The sequence below is a fragment of the Pantherophis guttatus genome, chromosome 4 (genome assembly GCF_059756535.1).
Source record: "Pantherophis guttatus breed Tessera chromosome 4, ASM5975653v1, whole genome shotgun sequence".
Taxonomy (NCBI): Eukaryota; Metazoa; Chordata; class Lepidosauria; order Squamata; family Colubridae; genus Pantherophis; species Pantherophis guttatus.
Genome location: NC_142066.1, coordinates 82,604,595 through 82,631,829, shown reverse-complemented (window position 1 = coordinate 82,631,829; position 27,235 = coordinate 82,604,595). Strand labels below are relative to the sequence as shown.

General features: G+C 37.2%; 1 protein-coding gene across 4 annotated transcripts in view; it reads right to left on the bottom strand.

Moving 5' to 3' along the window:
- Nucleotides 1–27,235, bottom strand: part of DPY19L1 (dpy-19 like C-mannosyltransferase 1) — a 170,587-nt gene that overhangs the window by 116,578 nt on the left and 26,774 nt on the right. For all 4 annotated transcript variants that reach the window (XM_034409296.3, XM_034409389.3, XM_087894069.1 and 1 more), the window contains exons 8-12: nt 24,293–24,350; nt 6,465–6,556; nt 5,268–5,367; nt 3,190–3,267; nt 1,827–1,913 (exon numbers count right to left, since the gene is read on the bottom strand). In XM_034409296.3, the coding sequence (XP_034265187.1) occupies nt 1,827–1,913; nt 3,190–3,267; nt 5,268–5,367; nt 6,465–6,556; nt 24,293–24,350 (415 nt within the window). The remainder of the gene's footprint in view (nt 1–1,826; nt 1,914–3,189; nt 3,268–5,267; nt 5,368–6,464; nt 6,557–24,292; nt 24,351–27,235) is intronic.

Here is a 27,235-nt window from a genome sequence, read left to right as displayed (position 1 = left end):
CCATTCCCTACTCCATCAGGGAGCGAGGGAAGACCCCTTACAGGGAAGAGCTGAGGACTTTGTGCAATATCTGTATGACAAAATCGCTCAGATTCGGGAAGGATTGGACTCTGACTGGGTAGTTTCAGGCGGGGTGACGGAGGCGGGCCTTGGGAATGTCATTTGGGAGGAATTTGACCCTGTGGCTCCCGAGGACGTGGACAGGATTCTGAGCAGACTTAGTGCGGCCAGTGTTTACTGGACCTATGTCCCTCCTGGTTGGTACTGGCCTCCCGGGAGGTTACATGAGACTGTCTCCAGCGGATTATCAATGCTTCTTTGAGTGAGGGTAACTTCCTTAAGAAGCCTTCCCTGGACCCGGCTGTATTAGCAAATTATTGTCCTGTCTCCAACCTTCGCTTTGTGGCAAAGGTTGTTGAGAGTATGGTGGCGCAACAGTTTCCCTGGTTCCTGGAGGAAACGGTTTATCTAGATCCGTTCCAGTCGGGTTTCAGGCCTGGGCACAGCACGGAAACGGCATTGGTCGCATTGGTGGATGATCTCTGGGGGGCTAGGGACAGGGGTTGTTCCTCTGTCCTGGTCCTATTAGATCTCTCGGTGGCTTTTGATACCATCGACCATGGTATCATGCTGCGCCAACTGGAGGGGTTGGGGATAGGGGGCACCGTGTTAGAGTGGTTCTCTTCCTTCCTCTCCGACCGGTTGCGGTTCGTGTTGACAGGGGGACAGAGATCGATCCCGAGGCGCCTTGTGTGTGGGGTGCCGCAAGGGTTGGTTCTCTCGCCCCTTCTGTTCAACATTTATGTGAAGCCGCTGGGTGAGATCATCCGTGGTTTCGGGGTGAAATGTCATCTGTACGCTGATGATACTCAGCTGTACATTTCCACCCCGGACTCCCCCAACGATGCCCTTGATGTGATGTCCCGGTGCCTGGCAGCCGTGTGGATCTGTGTGTGGATCTGAGTGTGGATCTGGATCCGCCAGCGGCCATGCAAGGTACTACTGGACAGGACTGGTGGAGCTGCCACTGCGAGGCAAGATAGGTGTCAGGGCATGGATGGCCTTGGTGTGGGGGCCCTGAGGTAAACCGCTGCGGGGCGCATAGGGCAGCTCCATCTTCCTGCCTTGCCTTACAGCCACAGCACCACAAGCAACCAGATGGAATGGGCAGGCAGGAGGCTGTGCAGGTGCTTAAGTAGGGCTTATTTTGGCGATAAGGCTTATATTGGGTGCACCCGCAAAAACATGGTAGGGCTTATTTTTGGGGGAACACGGTAGCAGTAGGCTACCATAAGAAGATAAAGCATGCAGAACAAAGACTATTTGAAGGTGAGAGAATCTTCTAATATAATTTACCAGATTCCCTGCATGGATTGCCCTGTCACTATGTAGGACAAAAGGGGAGGAAGCTAACAAGATGACAAGAACACAAGTTAGACAAGGAGACCTGAACTCATGGGTAACCTCACATTGCAATGAACGAGGGCATGCATTCAATTTGGAAGAACAAATCTCTAGTCCCAGTAACCGACTCAGATTGGATTCTGACTCAGATTCATGACAGTTGCAGTGATCTCATGTCATGTGTTCACCTTTTACAGCCTTCTGATAAGCAAAGTCAATAGGTAAGCCAGATTCAACTTAATAATTGCAGTGATTCACTTAAACAAGTATGGCAAGAAAAGTCATAAAAAGGGGCAAAATTCACTTTAAAATGTGTCGTTTTAAAATAGAAATTTTGGGCTCTGCGTAAGCTGCATGAAATATTCAACTTAAATAACTTGACTACTAAGTAAATCATTATTGGCTATTCATTTAAGACTTACCCAGCTGACTATCAAAAAGGCAGCATAATAGGATGTCATCAACATAGAGTTTCCAAACATAAAGACAAAGCATACAGCAAGTGATACCTGATGAGACATAAATAAAGATGTTAATTAAGATTACAGAGGCATGACAATTATGTAGAGTATCTACACTACAAGATATTTAAAAACAAAGTGTATAAAATGCTAATTTCTACACTATTTAAAATATTTAAAATAATTTGACAAAATATTCAGAAATATAAAGTAATCTTGTAAAATAATTGAGATTTTTTCCTAACTTTATATCATGATGACATTTCAGGTTTCAATTTATAAACAAATTAACAACCATGTTTGTTTATTTTAAAAAAACAGCAACTAAACAACTCTTGAAATGATTGTAAACACTTAAACTGCAATTTGGGTGCTTGCAATCAGCATGCAACTACCCTGCAGTATCCTGTAATCATCTGATCACTATTTGTGATCACTGCTCCTTCTTACAAATAAAGTCAAGGGGGAATCAAGAAGTTACAAGCAGTGATCACATGACCACAGAATATTGCAATCAGGTGAGATCTGCCTTATGACTGCAACTAGGACAATGGATTCACTTAATGACTAATGTGTTTACTTATTATTGCTGCAAAAGATGTAAAACTGGGCAGGGTCACATGGTGACCCACTTAACAACTGTCACAACATATGACTGTAATTGTAGATTCCGTTGTGGTCATAGGTTAATGGACTACCTATATTAATAAAATCTTGCAAGCCTGAGTGACCTTTATCTTCCCTTCCTGTTTTATTCCAATGGGTAAGGGAGGAGCCTGCCTAAGTCTCTTCTGAATGCTATTCTGATTTACAGGAATTAAAGAATGCTTTAGCTCTCTGTATATTTCTGTCAAGAACACCTCTCTTACACTTAATGTTATCTTAAAAACAGAGGTGGGTTTCAGCAGGTTCTGACCAGTTCTGGAGAACCGGTAGTAAAAATTCTGATTGGTCCCACCCCCATCTATTCTCTGCCTCCCAAGTCCCAGCTGATCGGGAGGAAATGGAGATTTTACAGTAACTTTCCCCTGGACTGGGGAGGGAATGGAGATTTTATAGTAACCTTCCCCTGGAGTGGGGTGGGAATGGAGATTTTACAGTATTCTTCCCCTGCCACGCCCACCAAGCCATGCTACGCCCATCAAGCCACACCTACAGAACCGGTAGTAAAAAATTTTGAAACCCACCACTGCTTAAAAAGTGAGATAACATTTTGTTATTAATAAAAACAACAACAACATTCTTTGGGGAATAATTATAAGTACAAACATTCAGAAACCAGTTTTACCAAAGAATATTGTTAAAAATATAAAGGAAATATTACCATATGTGCATAAAGTATCTTCTGTAGTTTGGCTGAATCTATAAATCCCAAAATGTATATACCAAAAACAGATGCTACCTGCAATTGAAAAAATACAGTGCATTTTATCTAAAATATTTTAAAGAAAGGTATCAAAGCTCCAAATTATTCATTTTGTGAAAATAAATTGAAAAAATGGAAAGAGAAAATGAATTTTAAACAGTTTTATCATATAAACTACAAACAACAGAAGTACTACAATTAAATGGTTAATTTCATAATTTACAGTACAATATCTAATTTTTGAAATACTGTGAATTTCCACCTGTTTCCCCAAATTTCCACCTGTTTTTCAACAAGTGAACTCTTATTCCCAGAATTCCTAGCAATGGTCATAAGTTGGGAAATTTCAGGATCTGAAAGGGCTGCTTCAGAGCAATATTTACAGAACTATACAGACTTAGACAACTCATAGTTTCATTCTTCATATCTTAACTGTCACCAGGACATGATTATTGACATTTCATCATGCAAAACAGAAAATTCTAAGATGTTTGGCTTTCTGCTCCATACTCTGTATAAATTTTCCAAAAGTAGTGAAATGGAAGACCATTTCTACAGAATGAATGTATTCTTTTCATATCTGATGTCAAGGCCATTTTATCTATATTATGAGAGCAAGATCTAACTACCAAAGATATTTAACCAAGAGATATATCAACTGCATCCAATAGGATGATAATGGTTCTATTAGCTGACAAGAGTGGGTGGAATTTCAGCCTTGACAGGATTTATACTCAATTTACAAACTGAAAAAGAAGGGGCCAATATATAAGCTCTGATTCACTCTATGCGTTTATAGCTCTAATACTGGAACATTGAGAACAACAGATTCTAGAAACTATATCAAATTATTGAAAGTTGTTCTTATACTACTTTATGATTAGAGCATTGGCTAAGATAGTAGACATTTTTTAATAATATATTTCCATAGATTGAAGTATACCATTTATTTAAATGCTAGAGAATTCCAGCTTGCTCCACTACTAAGATACTGTATTGCATCAAGCAGCCAGTCACTTTTAGACTTAATTTCACAGACACTTTGTTTACAATGCTCACCAAAATAAGTGGGGAAAAAGTAATAATTTTGGGGGGGAGTCACTTTTTTTAAAGACTGGGGATGCTAATGGTTTTAAACAAAACAGGTAGTATTTGAATTATGCAATTGATATATCTGTGTTGGTCTGCAAAAGTTCAACCTTTCACAGCAGCTTTCCCTATTTTTAGTAGAAATATAAGTTTAGTTTTTCAGATAAAGTCACAAAATCCCACTTTGGGAGATGGGAATGCAACTGATGCTACCAAAATGGGCTTGAAAATGCTCAAGCCATGCTATGAGGGAGATGTATCCTAAAAAACCTTTTGATCCAGAGGGAATTCTTAGGAAAGGCAGATGAAACAAACATTACTGCGGTATGTTTATCTGTGGTAATCTGGGCAAATTTTCCCAATTTATCATTTTTTTCTTTTCAGAAGGAGCCTATATAACTTTTTTCTTTCAATAGCAATTCTAGATGAACAACAATATTCAAGTACCTTGTAATCTTTTGATAATTTTGACCTGGCTCTGGCACATTCGTGGTCAAATCAGAAATTATTATTGTTCTTAGGTGTTAAATGTATAATGTGCATTCTATTCTTCTTTCAACAGTTATTTGAGACAACAAATATACATAAAGATAAAATAAAGGTAAAGGCAGTTCTCATCGCTGTTTCTTAGTCAAGGGAGCCAGCATTGTCCGAAGACATTTCCATGGTCATGTGGCCAACATGACTATATGCCAAGGTGCATCAAATTCTGTTACCTTACCACCAAAGTGATATTTATTTATCTACTCACATTTGCATGCTTTTGATCTGCTAGATGGGCAAGAGCTGGGGTAAGTAACAGGAGCTCACCCTGTTATGCGCACCAGGTCTTGAACCTGTGCTGTCAATTTTCCAGCTGAAAGCTCAGTGGCTTTAACTGCTGAACCATTGCACTACTGATAAAGGGGTATGCAAAATTCTAATAATATTTATTGATATTATGTTACCTGTGTTAAAAGAACAAACTGAGCAAACTGCCAGGGAAGCATGAATAGAACATTAGAAACAGATAGTGCAATCAAGCTTCTTCTATTAACGTTCTGCATCCTTGGGAAAAAAAATAAGAGATTGATTAACAATAATGGCTCTGTTAATGTATCTAAATAACAATAGTTATTTTTTTTCAACAGACTTGAACTCTAGTTAAGCTTTAAAACAATGTATATAAAAATTCATAAAATACTGTAAATATCTAATATGATAAAATTAAACAGAAAAAAGAACCTTCCACACACAGCCTTTATTTATGTGTAATATAATTAATAATTACATAATAATTGGATAAAAATCCCAAATCCAGTCTAAACAGCTGGCTGACTTTGCAACAAACCATAATCATTACAAAAAGTTTGGGTCAACACTGATTTGTTTTAAAATCTCATAAAATCCCACTTTTCAAAACATGTTTCTTTTAATGTTACTCTGATCTTCATTTCCCCACTTCCTCTGATAGGATATCTTTTATTACTTTTCCTTTTTATCAGAAGTAAAAATAATTTTTGACACAAATTCTTACTACATTTAGATGTACACAGGATCATCCTAATCATTCCTCATGAAAGAGAAATGATAATAGTTTTTAAGAAAACATACAGAAAACTTGGTATTTAGTCACATGTCACACTTACATTTTCTCCCAGTTAAAGGAATAGGTTCTCTATGGACTAATTATAAATGAGGTTTCTAGTCTTTCCCAATCTGGTAGTGCTCCAACATTTTGAACTATCTCTCTCATCCTATCATCTTTGTTTGAGGATGATGGAAGCAGTGGTGGGATTCAGCCGGTTCGCATCCCTTCGGGAGAACCGGTTGTTAACTTTCCGAGTAGTTTGCAAACTGATTGTTGGAAGAAGTCATTAGGGCAGCGAACCGGTTGTTAAATTACTTGAATCCCACCATTGGATGGAAGGATACTAGACTGAAGAGACTAGAAAAGACAACACATAGTAATGGCTGTAATAGCTAAATATGAATTCAGAGCATCTTCCTGCTTTTGTATCTATACCATTACATGTATGTACCATAAATTAAAGCAAATTATTTACACAGCAATAATACCATTTTATAACTTATGAATGCATAAACCAGTATTATGTTTGAAGATTTTGTTTCTATATTTAAGAATGGAAAAGAATGGAAATTACCTGAGAATGTACGTTAATAATAACATCTGAACCACAAGGAAGGGATAAGAAAAGCTTTCACGAAGAGGAGGAGTCCACATCACACGAGTACTCTGAAAATAAGAATTCAGGTAATTTGTTACATATTCTAATGTTCTTTTTTTCCTTCATCAATCTTTGGAAAATATATTTATCTGGGTTTTGAATTACAGTTATGGAATTTTTTTAAAAAAAAGACTCAAAAAATTGTCCATAATGTAAGAAAATTTGTCAATATTAATAAGAAAAATATACTATAATTTTACTTTACAGGTGAATATTGCAGCTATTTTTCTTCCTGGAATTTTTATTCCATTTTCCCAATAAGCCAAACTAGTCCCTCTATTCTAAATTGGGAACATAACTTCAAAAGAAAACTAAGATTAATTATAGCTAATAATGGCCATGGCAATTAACATTATACATATATTGATAATAAGCATATCAGTTTTGAATTACAACAATAATATAAATTAGAATCCCAGATTCAATGCTGTACATAATTTGATGGCTAATAATCAGATTTGCAGATTTTCTTACCAGTAAATGGTATTTTAAATTTTTTTTAGTTACATTCCTAATTATATAGCTAATTTAATCCATTGACATTTATCAAACAGATATTTCTACAAATATTACCAACTATTGTTGAGTAGATTCATGAATAATGTTAAATATTGGCATGACTGATGAGCAACATACTAAATAAAAATAAAAATCTATTTTAGTTAGTGATAGCTCCATTTAACCTCCATTGACTAATGATAATGGAAGAATCAGATACAGTATGAGTTTTTGGAATTATTCAGCAACATTCTTTTGGGGAAAACGTTCTTTTACATAACATGATTGGAAGGGAAAAACAAAATAAGAGAATACAAAGTTATTGAGCCACTCAAAGAATGAGTAAGATTGGTGACAATTCGTTGAGTATCTGTTTAGGTAAAAGCCTATTTATTTCAAATAACTGATATATGCAAAAGTCACTCATAAATACTTCTGAAAAAAAGAATTCATGCAAATCTAAAACAATAATTAATTTGATTGTTTTAAATGAAAAGAAAGAAAATCTGTAAAAGATTCAAGGATGAAGAGTCATGAATATGGGGCAGACTATTGTTTTTTAAAATGTCAATAGTGAATCTTGATGAAAGAATCAGAATCAGAATAGAGCTGGAGGGGATCTTGGAGGTCTTCTAGTCCAGCCCCCTGCTCAAGCAGAAGAACCTATACAGATACATTCTCTTCTTAAAAACCTCCAGTGATGAAGCACCAATGTCTGAAGGCAAGCTGCTCCACTGGTTAATTGTCCTCACTGTTAGGAAGTTTCTCCTCAATTCCAGGTTGCTTGTCTCCTTGGTTAGTTTCCATCCATTGTTTTTTGTTCTGCCCTCTGGTGCTTTGGAAAATAAATTGACCCACTCTTCTTTGTGGCAGCCTCTTAAATACTGGAATACTATCATGTCCCCCCTAGTCCTTCTTTCTTTACACTAGTCAAACCCAAATCCTCCAACCGTTCTTCATATGTTTTAGCCTCCAGGATTTAATCATCTTAGTTGCTCTTCTTTGCACTTTCTCCAAAATCTCAAAATCTTTTTTGTAATGTGGTGACCAAAATTGGATGCAGTATTCCAGATGTGGTCTAACCAAGGCTTTGTAAAGTTGTACTAATACTTCACATGATTTTGATTCTATGCCTCTGTTTATATACAATTAAGGATTGTATTAGCTTTTTTGGCTGCTGCTGTACACTGCTAACTTATGTTTAGGTCCCTGTTACAGTTTTTTCGGCCCAGGTGTAAAACTTTGCTTTTCACCACATTAAATTTCATTTTGCTGAATAGGGCCCATTGTTCAAGTCTGTCAAGATCTTTTTGGATCCTGAGCTTGTCTTCTGGGGTGTTGGCTATTCCTGCCAGTTTACTATCATCTGCAAATTTGATGAGTTCCCCTTCTATTCCCTCATCTAAATCATTTATAAAGATATTGAAGAGTACTGGGCCAAAGACGGAACCTTGTGGTACCGCACTGCTTAATTTTTTCCATGTGGATGTAGTAACGTTAAGGACTACTCATTGAGTAAAGTTTGTCAGCCAGCTACAAATCCATCTGGTGGTGATATTGTCTATTCCACATTTTTCTAGCTTACCAAGAAGTAGGTTGTGGTCTACTTTGTCAAATGTCTTACTGAAATCTACGTATACTATGTCCACAGCATTTCACTTGTCTACTAATTTAGTGACTTTATCAAAGAATGAAATAAGATTGGTTTGGCATGATCTATTTTTAACAAACACGTGCTGGCTACTAGTTATAACCTTATTTGTTTCTAGATGTTCATAGATCTGTTTTTTTATTATTTTTTCCAGTATCTTCCCAGGTACTGATGTTAGGCTGATTGGTCTGTAGTTTCCTGGGTCTGTTCTCCCCTCTCCCCCGCCCTCCCCGGAGTTCCATCAGGTCCTGGTGATTTATATTCCTCAAGGTCGGACAGGTATTCTCTTACCATTTTCTTGCTTATTTTAACTTTTATTTCTAGTTTTTTACAGTTGTTTTGTAGGTTGGGCAATAGTTTCCTTTTGTGTGAGGACTGATGAAAAGAATGAGTTAAGCAGCTCTGCTTTCTCTCTACTGCCTGTTACTTCCTTTCTATCTTCTCTCTTTAGTGCAGTGGTTCTCAACCTTCCTAATGCCGCGACCCATTAATACAGTTCCTCATGTTGTGGTGACCCCAACCAGGGGTGGGTTCTAAAATTTTTTACTATCAGTTCTGTGGGCGTGACTTATTTTGTGGGCATGGCTTGGAGGTCATGTGACTGGGTGGGCGTGGCTAGCTGGTCATGTGACCGGGTGGCCATGGCTATGTGTATGGGGACTACTTAGAGGGCTGAAAAAAGTCATTTTTGACAGATCCTTGCACTTTTGACTGGTCCTCACACTTATGACCATCTTTACATTTATGCCCTTGCAGCGTGGCGCTCCCATGTAACACCGCTCCTGCGTGAACTGCACTGGCTCCCGGTGGTCTTCCGGGTGCGCTTCAAGGTGTTGGTCATCACCTTTAAAGCGCTCCATGGCATAGGGCCTAGCTATCTTCGAGACCGCCTACTGCCACCGACGACCTCCCACCGACCCGTGCGCTCCCACAGAGAGGGCCTCCTCGGGGTGCCATCAGCCAAACAATGCAGGCTGGTGACCCCCAGGGGGAGGGCCTTCTCTGTGGGGGCACCCACCCTCTGGAATCAGTTGCCCCCTGAGATAAGGAGAATCCATGACCTCAGTGCTTTCCGCCGTGCCCTTAAAACTTTCTTTTTTCAACAAGCCGGGCTGGCTTAATTCTTTTTAAGGGTTTTTTTTTAATTGTTTTGTTTTGTTCACCGCCCTGAGTCCTCAGGGAGAAGGGCGGTATACAAATTCAAAAATAAAATAAAATTCAAAAATAAAAATAAATTTCACAACTGCTTCTCTTCACCATGGTGATAAGATAGGGCAAAAAACATAAAATGTGAGGACAGTCGTAAATTCGAGGACTGGTCAAAAGTGCGAGGACCAGTCAAAAATAACTTTTTCAGCCCTCTGAGTAGTCCATGTGCACAAAAGGACTATCCAGAGGGCTGAAAAAAGTGATTTCTGACAGGTCCTCGCACTTTTGACCGGTCTTCGCACTTATGACCATCTTTACATTTATGCCCATGCAGCATTCTTAACAACCAAGTCACTCATTTCACAACTGCTTCTGTTCACCATGGTGACAAGGTAAGGCAAAAACATAAAATGTGACGACAGTCTAAGTTCGAGGACTGGTCAAAAGTGTGAGGACCAGTCAAAAATAACTTTTTCAGCCCTCTGAATAATCCATATGCATAAAAGGATACAGCAATAGAGAGGGATGAAGGAAGGGAAGGGAAATTAGAGTAGGAGTGAGGGTAAGAGAGGGAGGAAGAGAGGAGAAGGAGAAAGGAAGAGGAAGTAGGAAGGAGAAGAAGAGGGGGGAAGAGAAAGTAAGAAGGAAAGAAAAGAGAGAGGTGGTAGGTTTGAGGAGAAAGATTGCTGTACAATAAAAAAGATGAAAGGGAAGAAAACCAACCCCAAACAAATATAAAGATATTAAGATAAAGAATGAATTGTTAAACTTTAAAGAATAAAAGAGAACAAATATGAATAAATAGCAATAATTAGAAACACACATACAAACATACAATGTATTTTCTTTGAACAGAGTATTTGGCTGGTTCACAAATTTAAACAGTGTTTAGTCATTTCAATTAAATTTACAATTTCTATATTTTCTTTTTGCCATATTTATTCCTCATCTATTTTTTTAAAAAACTAATATTACCCTTCATCCTCATCTCTAATCTTAATCAAATTCAATTTTTTCCTTCTATTCTATATTACACCCCTTCTCATTGTTACCTATTTTTATATCCATCCTCACATTGATTAGTTATGTAATTATGTAATACAGTTGTTTAATACAAATTCAACATTTTAATATAAATCAATTAGTTATATAACTATTTTTTTTGTATATCAATATGAACATGAATATTCCAATTATTTCCATGCAATCCAATTTCTTACAAATCAATTAATTATATTTACCAATAATAATAAACCAAATAATTTCCCCCATATATTCCTCCAAAGCACAACTTAACCATTTCTGCTTTCAACCAATATACAATTAATAGTATCTCAATTATTACAATTCCCTAGTTAAATAGAGCTTTTTTTCTTTTGTGTTTTAAAATCTTGAACCTCCTCTTTTGCCCTAAATTTCCCATTGTTTGCAGTTTTGCACCTACCTTTTTTGGTGAGGAAAAAGAAAAAGAAATCTCTCTCTGCCTCATTTTGCCACGTTGCAGCAAAGACCCTGCTTTACTTTCAGTTTCGTTTTTTCAGCATAGCTAGGAGAGAAAAAAATCTGCTCCTCTCTTTGCAGCTAGCAAGAGCCCTCCGCAAAACAGCTGAGAGCAAATCAGCTAAGAATCCAGAGGCTGATCAAATCAATTTATGGTAATTAACCTATGCTGAAGCTGAAAGGGGCTGTTTTTTTCTATTTTTGCAGGCACCGGTCTTCTCATTTGTTTTCTTTTAACACTGATCAGCTGTAGGGCGGCCTTTGAAGCCCCGCGGCAAGAATTTAAACCATTTGTTTCCCTCTAGCCATCAGCCGGGACTCAGGAGACAGCAATAGATTGGGAGTGGGTAGGGTAAACGAACGGTGAACGGCGATCCAACAGAGGCAGAGGGTGAGGGTGAGTGAAGGCGTGGGGGGGGCAAGAGAAGGCTTTGGCGACCCCTGTGAAATGGCCATTCGACCCCCAAAGGGGCCGCGACCCCCAGGTTGAGAACCGCTGCTTTAGTGTTTCCTTGACTTTGTTGTCAGCTAAGTTAGTTAGGAATCTGTTCTACCTCCCACTTGTTGCAGAGTTTGTCTCCCAGTTGTTATCAGGGTAGTTAAAGTCTCCCATTACTATTGTGATATGTTTTCTACATATATTTGTTAATTGATTAGCAAAGAGTTCATCAATTTCTTCTGTTTGGTTGGGTGGCCTGTAATATACACCTATAGCAGGGGTGATAAACTCAAGGCCTGCAGGCTGGATCCAGCCTGCAAGGTGCTTAGATCTAGCCCATGGGACCACCCTGGAAACAGTGAAGGGCTGGCCTGAGGTGCCTCTGACAGCAAAAACAGACTCCCAAGCTCCATTTCCAGCTGCAACAGCCTCCTTCAACCCTCTTCCAGCAAAAATGGATCCTCCCGCCCAAGCTCCGTTTTCGCTTGCAAAGCGTTGCAAGAGGCCATTGCAGCCAGAAATGGAGCTTCAGAGCCTATTTTCACTGGCAGAGCATTCAGGTTGTCACAGGCGCCCCTGACGTGAGTGACATCAAGCAAGTCATGCCCACTCTCGCTCCACCCACCACAGCTCCCCAGGTCAAACATAACCCTGATGCGGTTCTCAATGAAATCGAGTTTGAATCCCTGGCCTATAGCAATGTAATTTGCCCCCCTTTTATATTGACCCATAGTTTTAATCCTTGGTTTTATGTAGAGATATAGTGATCTTTTATATATAATGCAACTCCACCTCTTCTTTTGTCAGGTCTATTTGTTTTGAATAGTTTTTATCCTTCTATCAGTAAATTCCAGTGGTGAAATGTAAAATTTGTTAATACTGGTTCTGTGGGCGTGGCTTGGTGGGTGGTAATGTCACTGGGTGGGCGTGGCCAACTTTTTTTTTTTTACTTTTTAAAGTATTTTTTCTACAACCTCTTCAGCCAAAGAGGTTGTTTAAAAAATGCTTTTAAAAGGCTCTGACGATCCCAGCTGAGCCGCACGATCATCAGAGGCTTTTTTTTTTTTTACTTTTAAAAGCATTTTTTCGGCCAAAGAGGTTGTAGAAAAAATGTTTTTAAAAGTAAAAAAAAAAGCCTCTGATGATCGCGTGGCTCAGCTGGGCATTGGGGGGGGGGCAGGGATTTTTGCTACCTGTTCTCTGAACCACCCGCCGCCATCGCTACCGGATCCGGTCCGAACTGGGAGCATTTCACTCCTGGTATATTCCAGTCATAAGTTTCATCCCACCAAGTTTCAGTAATAGCAACTATATCATATCTGCCTTCATGTACTAATACTTCAAGTTGACCCTGTTTCTTCCCTAAACTTTGAGCATTAATGTGTAGGCATTTGAGTCCTTTATTGGTCTTGGATATGTTTCTTATATCTCCTACTTTATAACTGGGATTTCCATCCTTCCCATCGCTCTCTATTTCATTATGTTTTTCTTTTTTATTTCTTTTTTCTCTTTACTCCCTTCCTCCTTACGTGATTGGTTATCTAGTGATTTTTGCTTGGAATTAGATTCTATAGGTCATGAAGATTGCCCCCTCTCCCCCCTCAATTTTAGTTTAAAGCCCTTTAGATAAGATGAGCCAGTCATTTTCCGAATATATTGTTTCCAGTTCTTGTTAGGTACAGTCCACCTCTTGGCAGTAACCCTTCATCGAGGTAATGCAGACCAAGTTCTGTTGTCAACACCAGTTTTTAAGCCAGTGATTCATTTCTAAAATGTTTTGCTCTCTCATTGGATTTTGGTCTTTTGTTGGAAGTATAGATGAAAATACCACTTATGCGCCTAATTCTTTAACTTTCTTTCCTGTTGCAATCTCTGTTATTGTTTTCAGATTCATTGTTGTGTCATTGGTTCCCATGTGCATGAGAAGAAAGGGGTAGTAATCCATGGGGTTGATTATTTATATGGGGCTCTAAATGGGGCTCCCCCTGGGGTGCACTCGGAGGTTCCAGCTGGTCCAGAATGCGGCCGCGCGGGGGATTATGGGAGCGATGGGGCGCTCCCATGTGACACCTCTCCTGCGCGAGCTGCACTGGCTCCCGGTGGTCTTCCGGGTGCGCTTCAAGGTATTGGTGACCACCTTTAAAGCGCTCCATGGCTTAGGGCCGGGGTATTTACGAGACCGCCTTCTGCCACCAATAGCCTCCCACCGGCCAGTATGCTTGCACAGAGTGCGCCTCCTCAGGGTGCCGTCCGCCAGACAGTGTCGGCTGGCGACCCCCAGGGGGAGAGCCTTCTCTGTGGCGGCGCCCACCCTCTGGAACAACCTCCCCCAGAGATACGTACAATAACAGACCTCCGGATTTTTCATCGGGCTCTGAAAACTTATTTATTTCAACTAGCCGGGCTGGCTTGATCCCACCGTTTTGAGTTAATTTTAATTGATTTTAAATTGGGTTGTTTTAAATTACGGCCAAAAACAATATTTAATCATTTTAAACTGCTTTTAAATTTTGTATGTTCTGTTTTTATTTCGGCTGTTCACCGCCCTGAGTCCTATTGGAGAAGGGCGGTATATTTATTTATTTATTTATTTATTGATTGATTGATTGATTGATTGATTGATTGATTGATTGATTTATTATTTATTTATTTATTTATTTATTAAATTTATATACCGCCCTATTCCTAAGGGACTCAGGGCGGTGAACAGCGAACGATAAAAATACATGTAATACAAACGTTAATAATAAAAGAATATATATATATATATATATATAAATGGAAACAAATAAATAAATAAATAAATAAAAATTTTAGTAAGGTATTCAGTTATATCTTTGATTTTTGCTCCAGGGAGACTATATAATTCCCTAGATTAGTGTTGGCAAACCTTTTCGGCACCGAGTACCGAAATGGGAGTGTGCTGATCTTCTGGTTTCTGATGTTCTCGCACACGTGAAGACCAGCTGGCTGGTGTGCCACTTCCAGCCAGCTGGTCGACGACTCGCGTGCCGGAGAGATGGCTCTGTGTGCCACTTCCGGCATGTGTGCCATAGGCTTGTCATCACGGCCCTAGATAGACTGCCTGGTCTGCAGACTATAGTTTCTATTCCGCTAAGAATTGAGTCTCTATCACTAATATTCATCTTTTTTCCCCTAGGGAAGCCTGGAATACTTTTCTTCCTGTCGCAGGAATGCAGGATTGTGCTTCTTTTTTAGAAACTAGTGATGAATGCTCTTTTGTGAGTTTCTGTATATTTTCTTCCAGGGGGAGGCTATGAAAGTGATTGTTCAATTCCAGAGGGGCTTCATTGGCATGGGCTATGGTAGATAGTAGGGACTTTGCTCTTGGTTGTTTTCTTCTAAGAGTGACATGTTTCCATTGGTCTTGCTTTTTATGTAGGTTCATGTTTTACACAAGCTGTTTGATCCCTATTGTGTTTGATTTGGGTGTATCTGTTTTCTTCTTTATCTTCATATATGGGGGTCATCATTTGCTCCCTATTGTATTTTACTTTGTTGTAGTCTTCTTGTTTAAGTTGGGATTTCTCATTTTGCTCATTGATTTTCAGAGTGACTAGAGTTCCCTCTAAAAAGCTGCCTTACTTTTTCTTCTAGTAATTCAAGTATTTTACATTTAATACATATAGATAGTTTGGGTCTTCTGTGGGTATACACTGAAACATATAGTACACTTTGCAAGTGTGCAATAAGTGCCTTGTCTTTTTTTCTGTGGTTTTTAATTTTTTTTCCTCTCATATCATTAAGGATTTTAAAATTTCTAAAGAATTAATATAAGTAAACTGTTCTTTAAAATATTTAGTTGAAAAAAGAAATTGAAAAATTAAAAAAATTGAAAAAGAATTTTATAAAAAAACTGAAAAAGAATTTAAAAATTGAAAAAGATTTAAAAATTGAAAAAAGAATTTTAAATTAAAAATGATATTTAAGAGTTGAAAAAAGATTAAAATTGTCAAATTTGGATGTGTATACATTTCTAATGTTGATACCCAATTAGGAATTTCCATATAATTTCCATATAATTATTTCTTTTTGTTTTTTTTCAAATATCCAATAGTGCTCTCCTAATGCCTCCGGAAGTACTGATGGACTGTATGTTTTTCTTCCCATAGAATTACGTGCCACCCTGTCTGTAAATCATGACCTTCTAGTGCCAATAGTCTTATATTTTTGAGATGCATCCACTCACTTCGCCAGACCAACGCTGCTGCCTGATAATACTTTGTCCAGTCTGGTAGGCCAAATCCTCCTCTTTCTCTAGCATCTTGTAATAGTTTAAATCTAATTCTTAGTCGTTTCCCTTGCCATATGAATTCTGAAATGAGTCTGTCCAAATTTATAGAAAAAAAATTTTTTGAGCCGAATTGGTATGCATTGAAATAAAAACATTTTCGGAAGGACATTCATTTTGATGGTGGCTATTATGCCCACTAGAGAGAACTGTTATTTCCCCCATTTTTCCAAATCAGACCTAATTTGCGTCATTAAGTGTGATGCATCTCTCTGTCAATTGAATTCCCAAATATCTTATTTTTTTTGTAGTCTGAATATTTATCTTTTCCTCCAATTCTTTTTTTTTTTTTTTTTTTTTTTTGCTCTTCAGTCATATTTTTAACTATCTTTTTTGTTTTATCCTTGTTTATTTTTAGGCCTGCTACTTCCCCATAATCTTCCAGCACTTCCATCAGCCTAAGACCACATTGTACAGGCTCTTCAATAATGAATACAAGGTCGTCTGCAAATGCCTGTACCTTAAAATTTTCTTTTCTTACTTTTAAACCTTTGATTTGTTTGTCTTCTCTAATTGTTCTAATTAAAGCCTCTAGTGATATAATAAAGAGCAGTGGTGATAGCGGACAACCTTGCCTTGTGCCTTTTTGGATTGAAAAGTTCTTTGTCGTTTCCCTATTTATCACCACTCTGGCTTCTTGTCTGGAGTAGATTGTTTTAAACATCTTTGTAAAATTTCCCCCAAAATCCATATGTTTTAATTGTTCAAATATGAAGTCCAATTTAATGTTGTAGAATGCTTTTTGCGCATCAATAAATATCAATGCCATCTGTTTTTCATTGTGGACTTCATAATATTCTATCATATCCAAGATAATCCTAATGTTGTTCCTTATATGCCTTCTGGGAAGAAAGCCATTTTTATCAGTATGAATAAAATTCTCTAAAATTTTCTTTAGTCTGTCTGCCATAATTGTCATAAAGATTTTATAATCCAAATTTAGTAGGGATATCGGCCTGTAATTTTTAATATAAGTCAAATCGGAATTTTCCTTGGGAATCAATGTAATTGTTGCTTCTTTCCACGATTCAGGTATCCTAGCTTCGTTAAGTACATCATTATAAACTCAGTGGGCTTAATAATTCCTGGTAATTTTTATAGATTTCTGAAGGTAGGCCATCGGGGCCTGGCGCTTAGTTACCTTTTTGTTTTCTGATTGCCTCAGCTATCTCCCGTGCTGTTATCTCATTATTTCATAAATTTTTACCTTCCTCCGAGATTCTGGGTAATTCTATTCTTATCTTCTTTTATCTTCTCCTTATCCTCATATAGGTTTTTTAAAAAACTCATACGCTACCTTTCTCTTCGCCTCATTTTGATAAATCCTTCTTCGTTATGTAATTTACTAATCTGGTTCTTTTCTTTCTGTTTTCTTAGTCTGTAAACCAGCCATCTTCCCAGCTTATTTGCATTCTCAAAGAAATTTTGTTTAATGCTTTTAATTTGTTGTGCCATATTTTCCTTTTCAATGATATTTGTGTTTAATTGTGTTTATTTGTTGTTTCAATTCCCGTTTTATGGGTTCTTTCTGCAGCTCTTTTTCCAATTTGCTAAGATCTTCCTCTAAATTTTTTTGCCATTGTCTTTTTTGTTTGTTGTCTTTGGCCATGTATGATATTGCGATACCCCTCATAAAGGCTTTTGCCGTATCCCACAGGTTCTGGTTATTCGTATCCTCTTTTTTATTACTTTGAAAAAACAAACTCATTTGATCATCCATCTTTAATTTAAATTCATTTTGATTTAAGATTGCTTTTTTTAAGGTCCACTTCCTTATCTTTTTTTGCCCTTTCCACTTAATTTTAATGGGATTGTGATTAATTATTAATATTATATTATGTTTAAATAATGAACAAAGTTTAAGAACTATATGTTTATATGAGTACTAATATTATTGCAAAGTGAGGAAGATATTTGGAACCAGTGACGTCATATCTATGTCCAATGTTTTTTAATTTTGTACTATTAATAAAAAACTTTAAAAAGAAAAAAGAAAAAAATTGGAACAAGGAATTTAAAAATTGAAAAAAGAAATTTTAAAAAATTGAAAAGTATTTTTTCTTAATAAAGAAATTTTTAAAATGTAAGTGTTTTTGGCCCTTTATGAAGTGATATGCACTTTTTTTTGTTGGAAGTCTCAGGTTATTTTCTAGGAGATGCTTTGGTCTTAACCCTCTACTCCCTGACTTGAAAGTTAGGAACATGGCTGTTGACTGAATCTGGCTTCCCACTGACTTTGCTTGTCAGAGGGTCCCAAAAGGTGATCAACATGACCTCAGGATTCTGCAGTTATCATAAATACATGCCAGTTGCCAAGCATCCAAATTTTGATCACATGATCATGGGGATGCCACAATGGTCATAAGTGTGAAAAATGATCGTAAATTACTTTGTTCAGTACCATTGTTATTTCGAACAGTCATTAAATGAATGGTTGTAAATCGAGGACTATCTGTAGATATGGAAGAAAAGGAAAGAAGCGAAAAAAACTTGAGTGTAAGTGGAACTCATGTTTTTCCAGACAAGCTAGAATAGCCCAAAATGATAAAAAAAAATTCTCATGAATTTTTGAAAAACTTATCATGTATTTCAACTATTACTCTATATCTACAGTATATCTAATCTATATCTATATCAATTAAGAGTTCTATTTGCACTGCAATCAATGCTCAGATTCTTGGTCTCCAAAGCCTATCTAGTCTACATAAATTTAGGATTAGAATGATTCTTTTTTGTGAGGGATGAGGGATAATATTTTTCCTTGGTTTGATATAAGGCCAAATCTAGCATTATGTTATCTACTTTTGAACATGAGAGAATTAGCTTCAGCAACCTGCAGGAAGAAAAACTATATAAAGATGTTAGAAAATAGTTAACTCTCATAACAGAATTAATGGAAATATGATGGCAAGTGAAGCTGCTCTTACAGAGTAAGAAGTAATTATGTTACTGAATATTTCAAAAACGTATATAATTAAGGTAACTATATTTATGAAAAAAGGATGCTTGATAGAATGATGAAATGAATAAGGCTGTAGAAGAAAAAAATGTAAAAATAGGATTATTGCTACAAAAATAGGTTGATGAAAATGAGAATAGGGAAAGAAGAAATAATTTAAAAGAAGGTAGTTAGAAACTGAGGCAGAGAAAATCATTTTGTTGAAAATAAAATATTTTAGAAATTAGTGAAAAGGTCTAAATAAGAAGCCATGAGGGTTAATGGAATTAAAGATAAGAGTGATGAAATACACATAGTTCATGCTAAACTGATTGGTCACTTTTTGATTGTTCAAAGTTATAACATCCCTCCAGAAGCAATCTATAATTTACAACCCCATTTCAAAGTGATGACACTGCAGCATCCCCATGGTCATTCACCATTAAGACCAATTGCAGGGATGCTGTAGCAGCTCCACCTCTCTCTCATCCATTCCACTCTGCCAGGTCCCCGCAGGCTTTGGGTCTTCTCTTGCTGCACCCATCACCCACTACACACTTATCATGTGAAGAATTCTAGAGCTCATGTTGCGTAAGGAATACAGGCTACATATCTCTGGCCTGTGTGGCTGCCTCCTTGAACAGCCACCAATTTCAGCTTGCACACAATCCCTTATAGTCACAATGAAGTAGTGGCTGTTTCCAGTTAGGCAGTCATAAAGTTCAAATGAACCACTCCATTTTGCTTCCCTAACACAGTCTGCACAATGCTGCAAAGAATTCCAGAGTTTTCTGGAGCACAATGCAGACCACATTAGAAGCATAACGGAGTAGTTTTCCCTGGGGCACGCAGTGGCCTCCTGAAACTGGCTGCCATTTTCAGTGTGCCCATAACACCATGCAATTCTGCTAAAATTGTGTTGACTTGCACAAGGCTGTGGAACTCCTATTCAAGAAGCAGATGGTAGTTATGGCCAGAAGAATCTCTGAGCAACTACCAGTTATTACTGTAGGTAATAAATTTGTTTGAGTTTTTGAAAGATATTAACAGTGATAAATAAATATCACTGTGATAAACATATAATCATCCAGTGATGAACTGGATACTAAAGAGGACTGAAGATTTTAGATAGAGGGAAAAAATGCAAGCTTATAAAGGGCAAAATACTGTAATAATGAAAATACCAAACAAGACTTTGAAAATGATGTCAAAATTAGTAGCTACGATATCTATAACGTCAGTAATGATGTCTAGTTCTAAGTCAAAAAGATGTTACTGAAGAAATGACAGTTTTAGAACAAATTTTATCTGGCAAGATAGAAATGATGTTGGAAATGAATTTACAATAGGCAGACTAAAAGAATGCTTTGAAAAAGGATGTTTCACTGGATCGATAAAAAAAATTGACTGATGTTTTAAAATTCAAAAGCATTATGCAGATGATAAACCAAAATAATGACCCGGACAATATTTTTTAATTAGATGTACAAAAGCAGCTTCTTAAAGACTTAAAGAGCTCTGTGGGATGGAACAAACAAGAAATCAAGAAAATCAAAACCATATTTGAATGAACTAGAGCTTAAGACTGTTAGAAGTAAAAACAGTAAAGTAACAGTAAAAAGAATATAAAGTTTGTTTGATCAAAGTTAAAATAAGGTACAGTGTATCTCAGTACTCAACTGTTTTGAAATTCATTGAATTTGGTACTTAATGCATTTTGACAAGAAAATTTTGTCTCAGTACTTGTTGTTTGTTTGGTATTTGATATACAAACTAGAACTTGTCAGTGTCAGGGTTTTTTTTCTCATCAATATGGGTAAAGTGGGCTAAATGCAAAATAGACTAATCAGTTATCAGAATGATATTGGTGGATGAAGCAAAGATACTTCGAAAGGGCAAACAAACAAGGGAGGTGGCTCACTTACCGTCTAAATAAAGAAAAGGAAAAGAATAGAATCCATAACTTGAGAGATGGGAAAGGCAATTGGATTACAGGGGAAGAAGGGAAGAAAATAATTGCACAGGAATTTTATACTAACCTATATTGTAAGGATGATAAGTCTGAGCAGGAAATAAAGAAATACTTAGAGGAATCAGACATACCCCAAATACCAGGTTTATCTAGGGAAGTATTGGATGAAGAAATTACAGAGGGGGAAATCGAAAGGGTCATGGGAAAACAAAAGACAGGGAAAACTCCCGGTACAGATGGCCTACCGATTGAATATTACAAAGCACTTTGGGAAATACTAGGTACGCATATGACTGAGTTATTTAATGGGGTGATTTGGGAGGGACAGACCCCGAAATCATGGACAGAAGCACTAATAACTCTTTTGCCAAAGGACGATAGTGACCTATCTCAGATTCAGAACTATAGGCCCATCTCGCTCCTTAACGCAGATTATAAATTATTCGCAGCAGTTTTAGCAGAGAGACTCAAAGGGTTTCTTAACCAATTTATACATGAAGACCAAAATGGCTTCTTACCAGGCAGACAGATTAGAGACAATGTAAGAATAGTTATGAATGTTTTGGAATACTATGAAACCCATATTGATAAACAATTGGCCCTGGTATTCATGGATGCACATAAGGCCTTTGACCGTGTGAACTGGAGCTTTTTAATAGGTTTACTGCAACATATGCAATTTGGAGAAAGATTTATTCGGGCAATCCATGCAATTTACTCGAAGCAGACTGCTAAAATTTCAATTAATGGTGATGTATCCGGTCAAATTGATATTGAGAAAGGAACTAGACAAGGGTGTCCGCTTTCCCCGTTGTTATTTATTTTGTCATTAGAACACCTACTGAGGGAAATTAGACGTAATACGGGGATAAAAGGTCTTTATATCCAAAATCAACAATATAAGGTGCAGGCTTACGCTGATGTCTTAGTATTTATATTAGAAGATCCGTTGATATCGGGACCATGTCTGACCCAGGAAATAGAAAAATATGGTAAGGTGGCGGGATTAAAAGTCAATAGGGAAAAAACTAAAATTATTGCCAAAAATCTGACAGTAAAGCAAGGGAAAGAATTAGAAGCGAATTTGGGGTTCCAAATTGTAAATAAACTAAAATATCTAGGTATTATTATATCAGCCAAATGCTCCACGATCAAAGAAGACAACTATCTGAACCTTCTCAAGAGAACAGGTCAGGATCTAGAGAAGTGGAAGAACATGCAGATATCCCTACTAGGTAGAATAGCAATTATAAAAACTTAAATACTCCCGAAATGGATATACCTATTCTATACAGCACCAGTTAGATTGGATAATAATTTCTTTAAAAAACTAAATTACTATGTCCTTAAATTCATCTGGCAAAATAAAAAACCCAGAATCAAACTTAAAATGCTTCAAGAGCTTAAAGAAAGAGGAGGATTTGGTGTTCCAAAATGGGAATACTACTATCAGGCCGCAAATTTAGTCTGGATCAGGGATTGGATACTGTTGAGAAGAAGGAGGTTGTTGATCTTGGAAGGGGAGGGGCTACATCAAGGTTGGCATTATTTTCTTTGGCAAAACAGAACCCCAAAACACAGGTGCCTTGCAGGACATTATATGAGGAATATTCTAATTGAGTCCTGGAGGAAAATTAAGGGTAAATTTTACTCTTCAATCCCCTCTTGGCTGATCCCACTCGAAGCTATAACGTATAGGCCTTTATATAACAAAGAAAATCATCTCTCTTACCGGGAACTTTTGGACCCCCATGGTAGTCTGAAATCAAGAAATGAGTTGGAGTTGCAGGGAAGACAACTGGATTGGTGGGCTTATGCCCAAATTTGCTCGAAATTTAAAAAAGATAGGGAACAAGATGGTATTAATTTGAATCAGCATGATCTGGACAATATCATTCTAGGAAAAGAGGACAAAATGTTATCAAGGATATATAAACTTTTAATAGACTATTGGATAGGGGATGAAATAGTTAAAGACTCTATGATTGCCTGGGGGAGAAATATTGGCTATCCAATTGATATGACAAAATGGGAAGAAATCTGGCTTAAACATATGAAATTCCTGTGGGCAACATCATATAAAGAAAATGTGTACAAGATGCTGTATAGATGGCACCTTCCACCTGCTCGTCTTTCTAAAATGTATTCAAATCTCTCACCAAACTGTTGGAAGTGTGGGGAGATTGGCACCTATTTCCACATGTGGTGGACCTGCTCCAGGACGACTGAATTCTGGAAAATTATACAGGCATGGATCATGGAAATCACAGGTTATAACCTAATTCTGAAACCAGAGTACTATCTACTGAACATCAGGCCAGACAACATAGGCACAAATATATGGTGTCTGTGTGTATTTATCACCACGTCAGCAAGAATATGTTTCGCCCAACATTGGAAGGGGAAAGACCTGCCGGCTGAAGATTTGATTTTGGAGAAAATTTTGGATTATGCGGAAGCCGACAGACTGACTAAAGCATTGAGAGATCAAAAGGACTCCGTATATTTCCAATGTTGGGACAAATGGTACGTTTGGTTGAACAACAGACGCCCAAAAAGTCAAGTATAACCAGGATTATGTTTAATATATGTTAAATCTGACTGAAGCCTACATAAAAAAAAAAAAAAAAAAAGAATGATATTGAGATAGTTTGGTCACACAAGCAATGAATGAAGCTCAAATTGCAAAACAAACACAGGTAATACTTGACTCTTCACTTAGCCATCATTCGAAGTTACAACCTATCTGAAAAAAGGGACTTACGATCTGGATCTATAGTTATGATGGTCGCAACCTAACCCTATCATTTGCAGCATCCTGCAAATGAGATCATGTAATCTCATTTTATGATAGTTTTGTCAAAAACCCATAGTTATTTCCAGTTTTCATTAAAATTGCACCCAAAGCTAACTTATTTCCAAATAAATATGAATAGAATTAGTTTTACAGATAAGAAGCATAGTAAGCAGAGCTCTGCAGGGCTTCAGATTTGATTTGATTTGATTTTCTGAAAATGCAGGAATATAATTGTGTGATTTGAAGCATACTGTTTAAGCAGCAAAATGTGCATCTGATTTAAAGAGTTACAGCCAAATGCTACATTGGTGTTCTGCGTACTCCAAGCAGTTTCTGGAATAGATCCAAATTCATTTGATCAAATCAGAAAATATGAACATCTCAATTTATTTCCAACAGTACATTCTTTAAAGTTAGTTTAACTATAAAGTACTTAAATCTTAAATGTTAATTCAATTTTTAAAATAACTATTAATTTGCAGACATACCTCCCCGTGGTTGAAAAAGTAGCATGCCACTGTAAGTAACCCTCCAAATCTGTTCCCACTGTAAAGGGAGAGAAGGGGGGGGAGTAATAAAATTTTCTTTTTCAGACAAGCTTAAGTGATAAAATAAAAATACTTTCATTTTATGAATAATCTGCTTTAAAATTTTAGATAAGTAAAAGAGTGATTCCATGATCCACCCCCCCACCCCCCAACAGTGCTTGGAGGGTGTTAAGGGCTGGATGGGGAGCAACCGGCTGAAACTGAATTTAAGCAAGACAGAATAGCTCTGAGTTTGTGACTCCTTGATCCATGAAGAATTGCCACCTTTGGTTTTGGATGGGGTGACATTACCCCCAAACAGATCCAATGCATAATCTGGGGATTCTCCTGGACTCAAAACTTCTGCTCAAGGAGCAGGTAGCAGTTATGGGTAGGACAACTTCTGCGCAACTATGGGTTATATGCCAGTTACATCCTTTCCTGGACCAACAAATCCCTGTTCAGTCATTCACATCCTAGTTATCGCCTGTCTTGACTATTGCAACGTGCTTTCTATGTGAGGCTGCCCTTGAAAAACATCCAAAAGCTCCTATTGGTTCAAAATGCAGCAGTCAAATGGTTTTATGCAGACCCAGGTCGGCACCTCTCCTGCAGGAGCTGCACTGACTGCTGATTTGCTTCCAGTGCAATTCAAGGTGCTGGTTGTCACCTTTCAAGTCCTTTATGGCTTGGGATCAGGTTATTTGTCTCTTCCCAGTTACAGCCACCTGATGCACTAGACAAGGAGGCACGGAATGTTGAGATTCCTGTCTCCTAAGGAGGTATATCTGGCAGCACCCAGAAGAACGTCCTTTTTTGTGATGGCTCCCTCCCTTTGGAACATCATCCCTGCAGAGATTACACTGGCCTTCATTTTGACACGGTTTGACAAGGCCCTGAAGAACTGGTTCTGCCAACAGGCCTGGAGAACCCAGAGTGGAATGGAGCCCATCCAGTGGCTCATTTAATTACCTGTTGTTACCAGTGGGTAGGGAGTTATTGTTTTTATTCTTTTTTTATTGGGTTTTTATTATTTGTAAACTGTCCAGAATCACTGAGAGTTAGTGGGCGACCATATAAATCCAACGAACAAATAAACAAGTATTCACAATGTGCATCTAATCAGATTATGAAGTTAAAAATGATGTTTCAGGAAAGACAGGTACAGCTTTCAGTACCTGCTAGTACCTTCTTTAAGAAGATGCATTTTTTCCTGGATTCAAAAATAGTCTTGTGTCTCAGGGAAAGACATGCTTGAGTTATGGAGGTACTCAATAGATTTGATACACTCTGTTCCTGCCTCCTAATTCAAACATGTATTTTCCTGGCTACCATGTGAACCCATGAAAAGATTCAGTTTATTACAGGTTGAAGAAATATTCAAACAACTGAAAATTCTATAGCTTGTAAATTACAGGTACATGTAGTCCTCGACTCACAACAATTAAGAACAAAATTTCCAGTGTAATCAGACCTGATTTTATGGTGGCTGTTAGGCAAATCATGCATGTCTCCCTGGCCACCCACACACCCTGCCAGGTAGTTGCCATCTCAAGCATCGCTGCATTTGCACCTTATCTTCCTAGCCACCTGCATACCTCTCTTTATATGTCTGAAAGCCTGCTTTCAAGTCACCTGGGACATACAAATTCCTGCTGGCTTCCCCACTGATTTTGGTTGTTAAAAGCCAGCAGGAAGTTATGAGGAGGTCCTTGCTTAACAACCTGTGAATATCATTTAACAATATAAATGGAAACAGCAAGAATTGTTGTTGCTAAGTGAGGTGGTCACATAACATTATGGTTTACAACTGCATCACTTAGTGACAGATATTCTAATCCCAACTAAGGTCTATCTGTACTTCTACATGTGAATAGAAAAGGAATATTTTGCAAAGCATGCCAAAGTATTATCCTCTGCTTATAAAACTTTCATGACTTTTAGAAATCTGGACCAATAATTTATAAAGTAGAATTAAGAGAAATGAAGGGAAGTTTCAATCTCTGTATAGCATGTCTTAATTTTTTAATTATCCACAACAATATTTTCTGTAGAATATATTTATTTCTGCATATTGCACTAAATAAACTTGTTTTTAATGCATGATTTAAAGAATTAGATCTTTATTTAAAGAAAGTTATTTTTTCGCACACATATAATAGTGAGACCTGAGTCACATGCTAAATCTAAACAAAGGAAGATTCAAGATTGTCAAAAAGAAAAACTTTTTACACAGTATACAATTTGCTACAAGCAACTATTGGCCACTATATGAGAAAGAATACTAGAAAAAAATGGACTTATAACTTATTCAGCAAGGCTTTCTTATATTATTAAACTAAACTGAAAATAAAAACTACCATTCTTTATTTTTTTCATGCACTCACACAATGTGCATTGATATCATTCTGCAATTTGAAGTAATAGTACATGCTGCCTCATCCTACAATAGCATCTAAAAGCTGCAAAAGATCTGATCTGATAACTTCTGAGAGAATAGAAGTAAATGGTGACACAGTTCCCAATGGTACAGATCTGTCTGTCTGTCTTTCTTTCTGTTTATCTGTCTATCTCTATCAATATTTTATATTATTCATCACAGTTGCATAACTCTGGGCAGTTTACAAATAAAATTATAAAATCATAGTTAAAAAAATTAACAAAATTAAAACAGTTAAAAAGAAAAATTGTAGTTAAAAGACACTGGGAATGCCTTTAACCCATCAACCAACCCAAGAGTTGGATGACATTATGAAAAACAGTATACAATGGGCATTTAGAATCAATGGGCATTTACAATGGGCATTTAGAATTTTTTAAGAGAAGGATAGATATTTGGATTTTCTTTCTATAGTATTAAATTTTAGTGTCATTTAGTGCAACCATTTGAATGAAAGTCTTTAC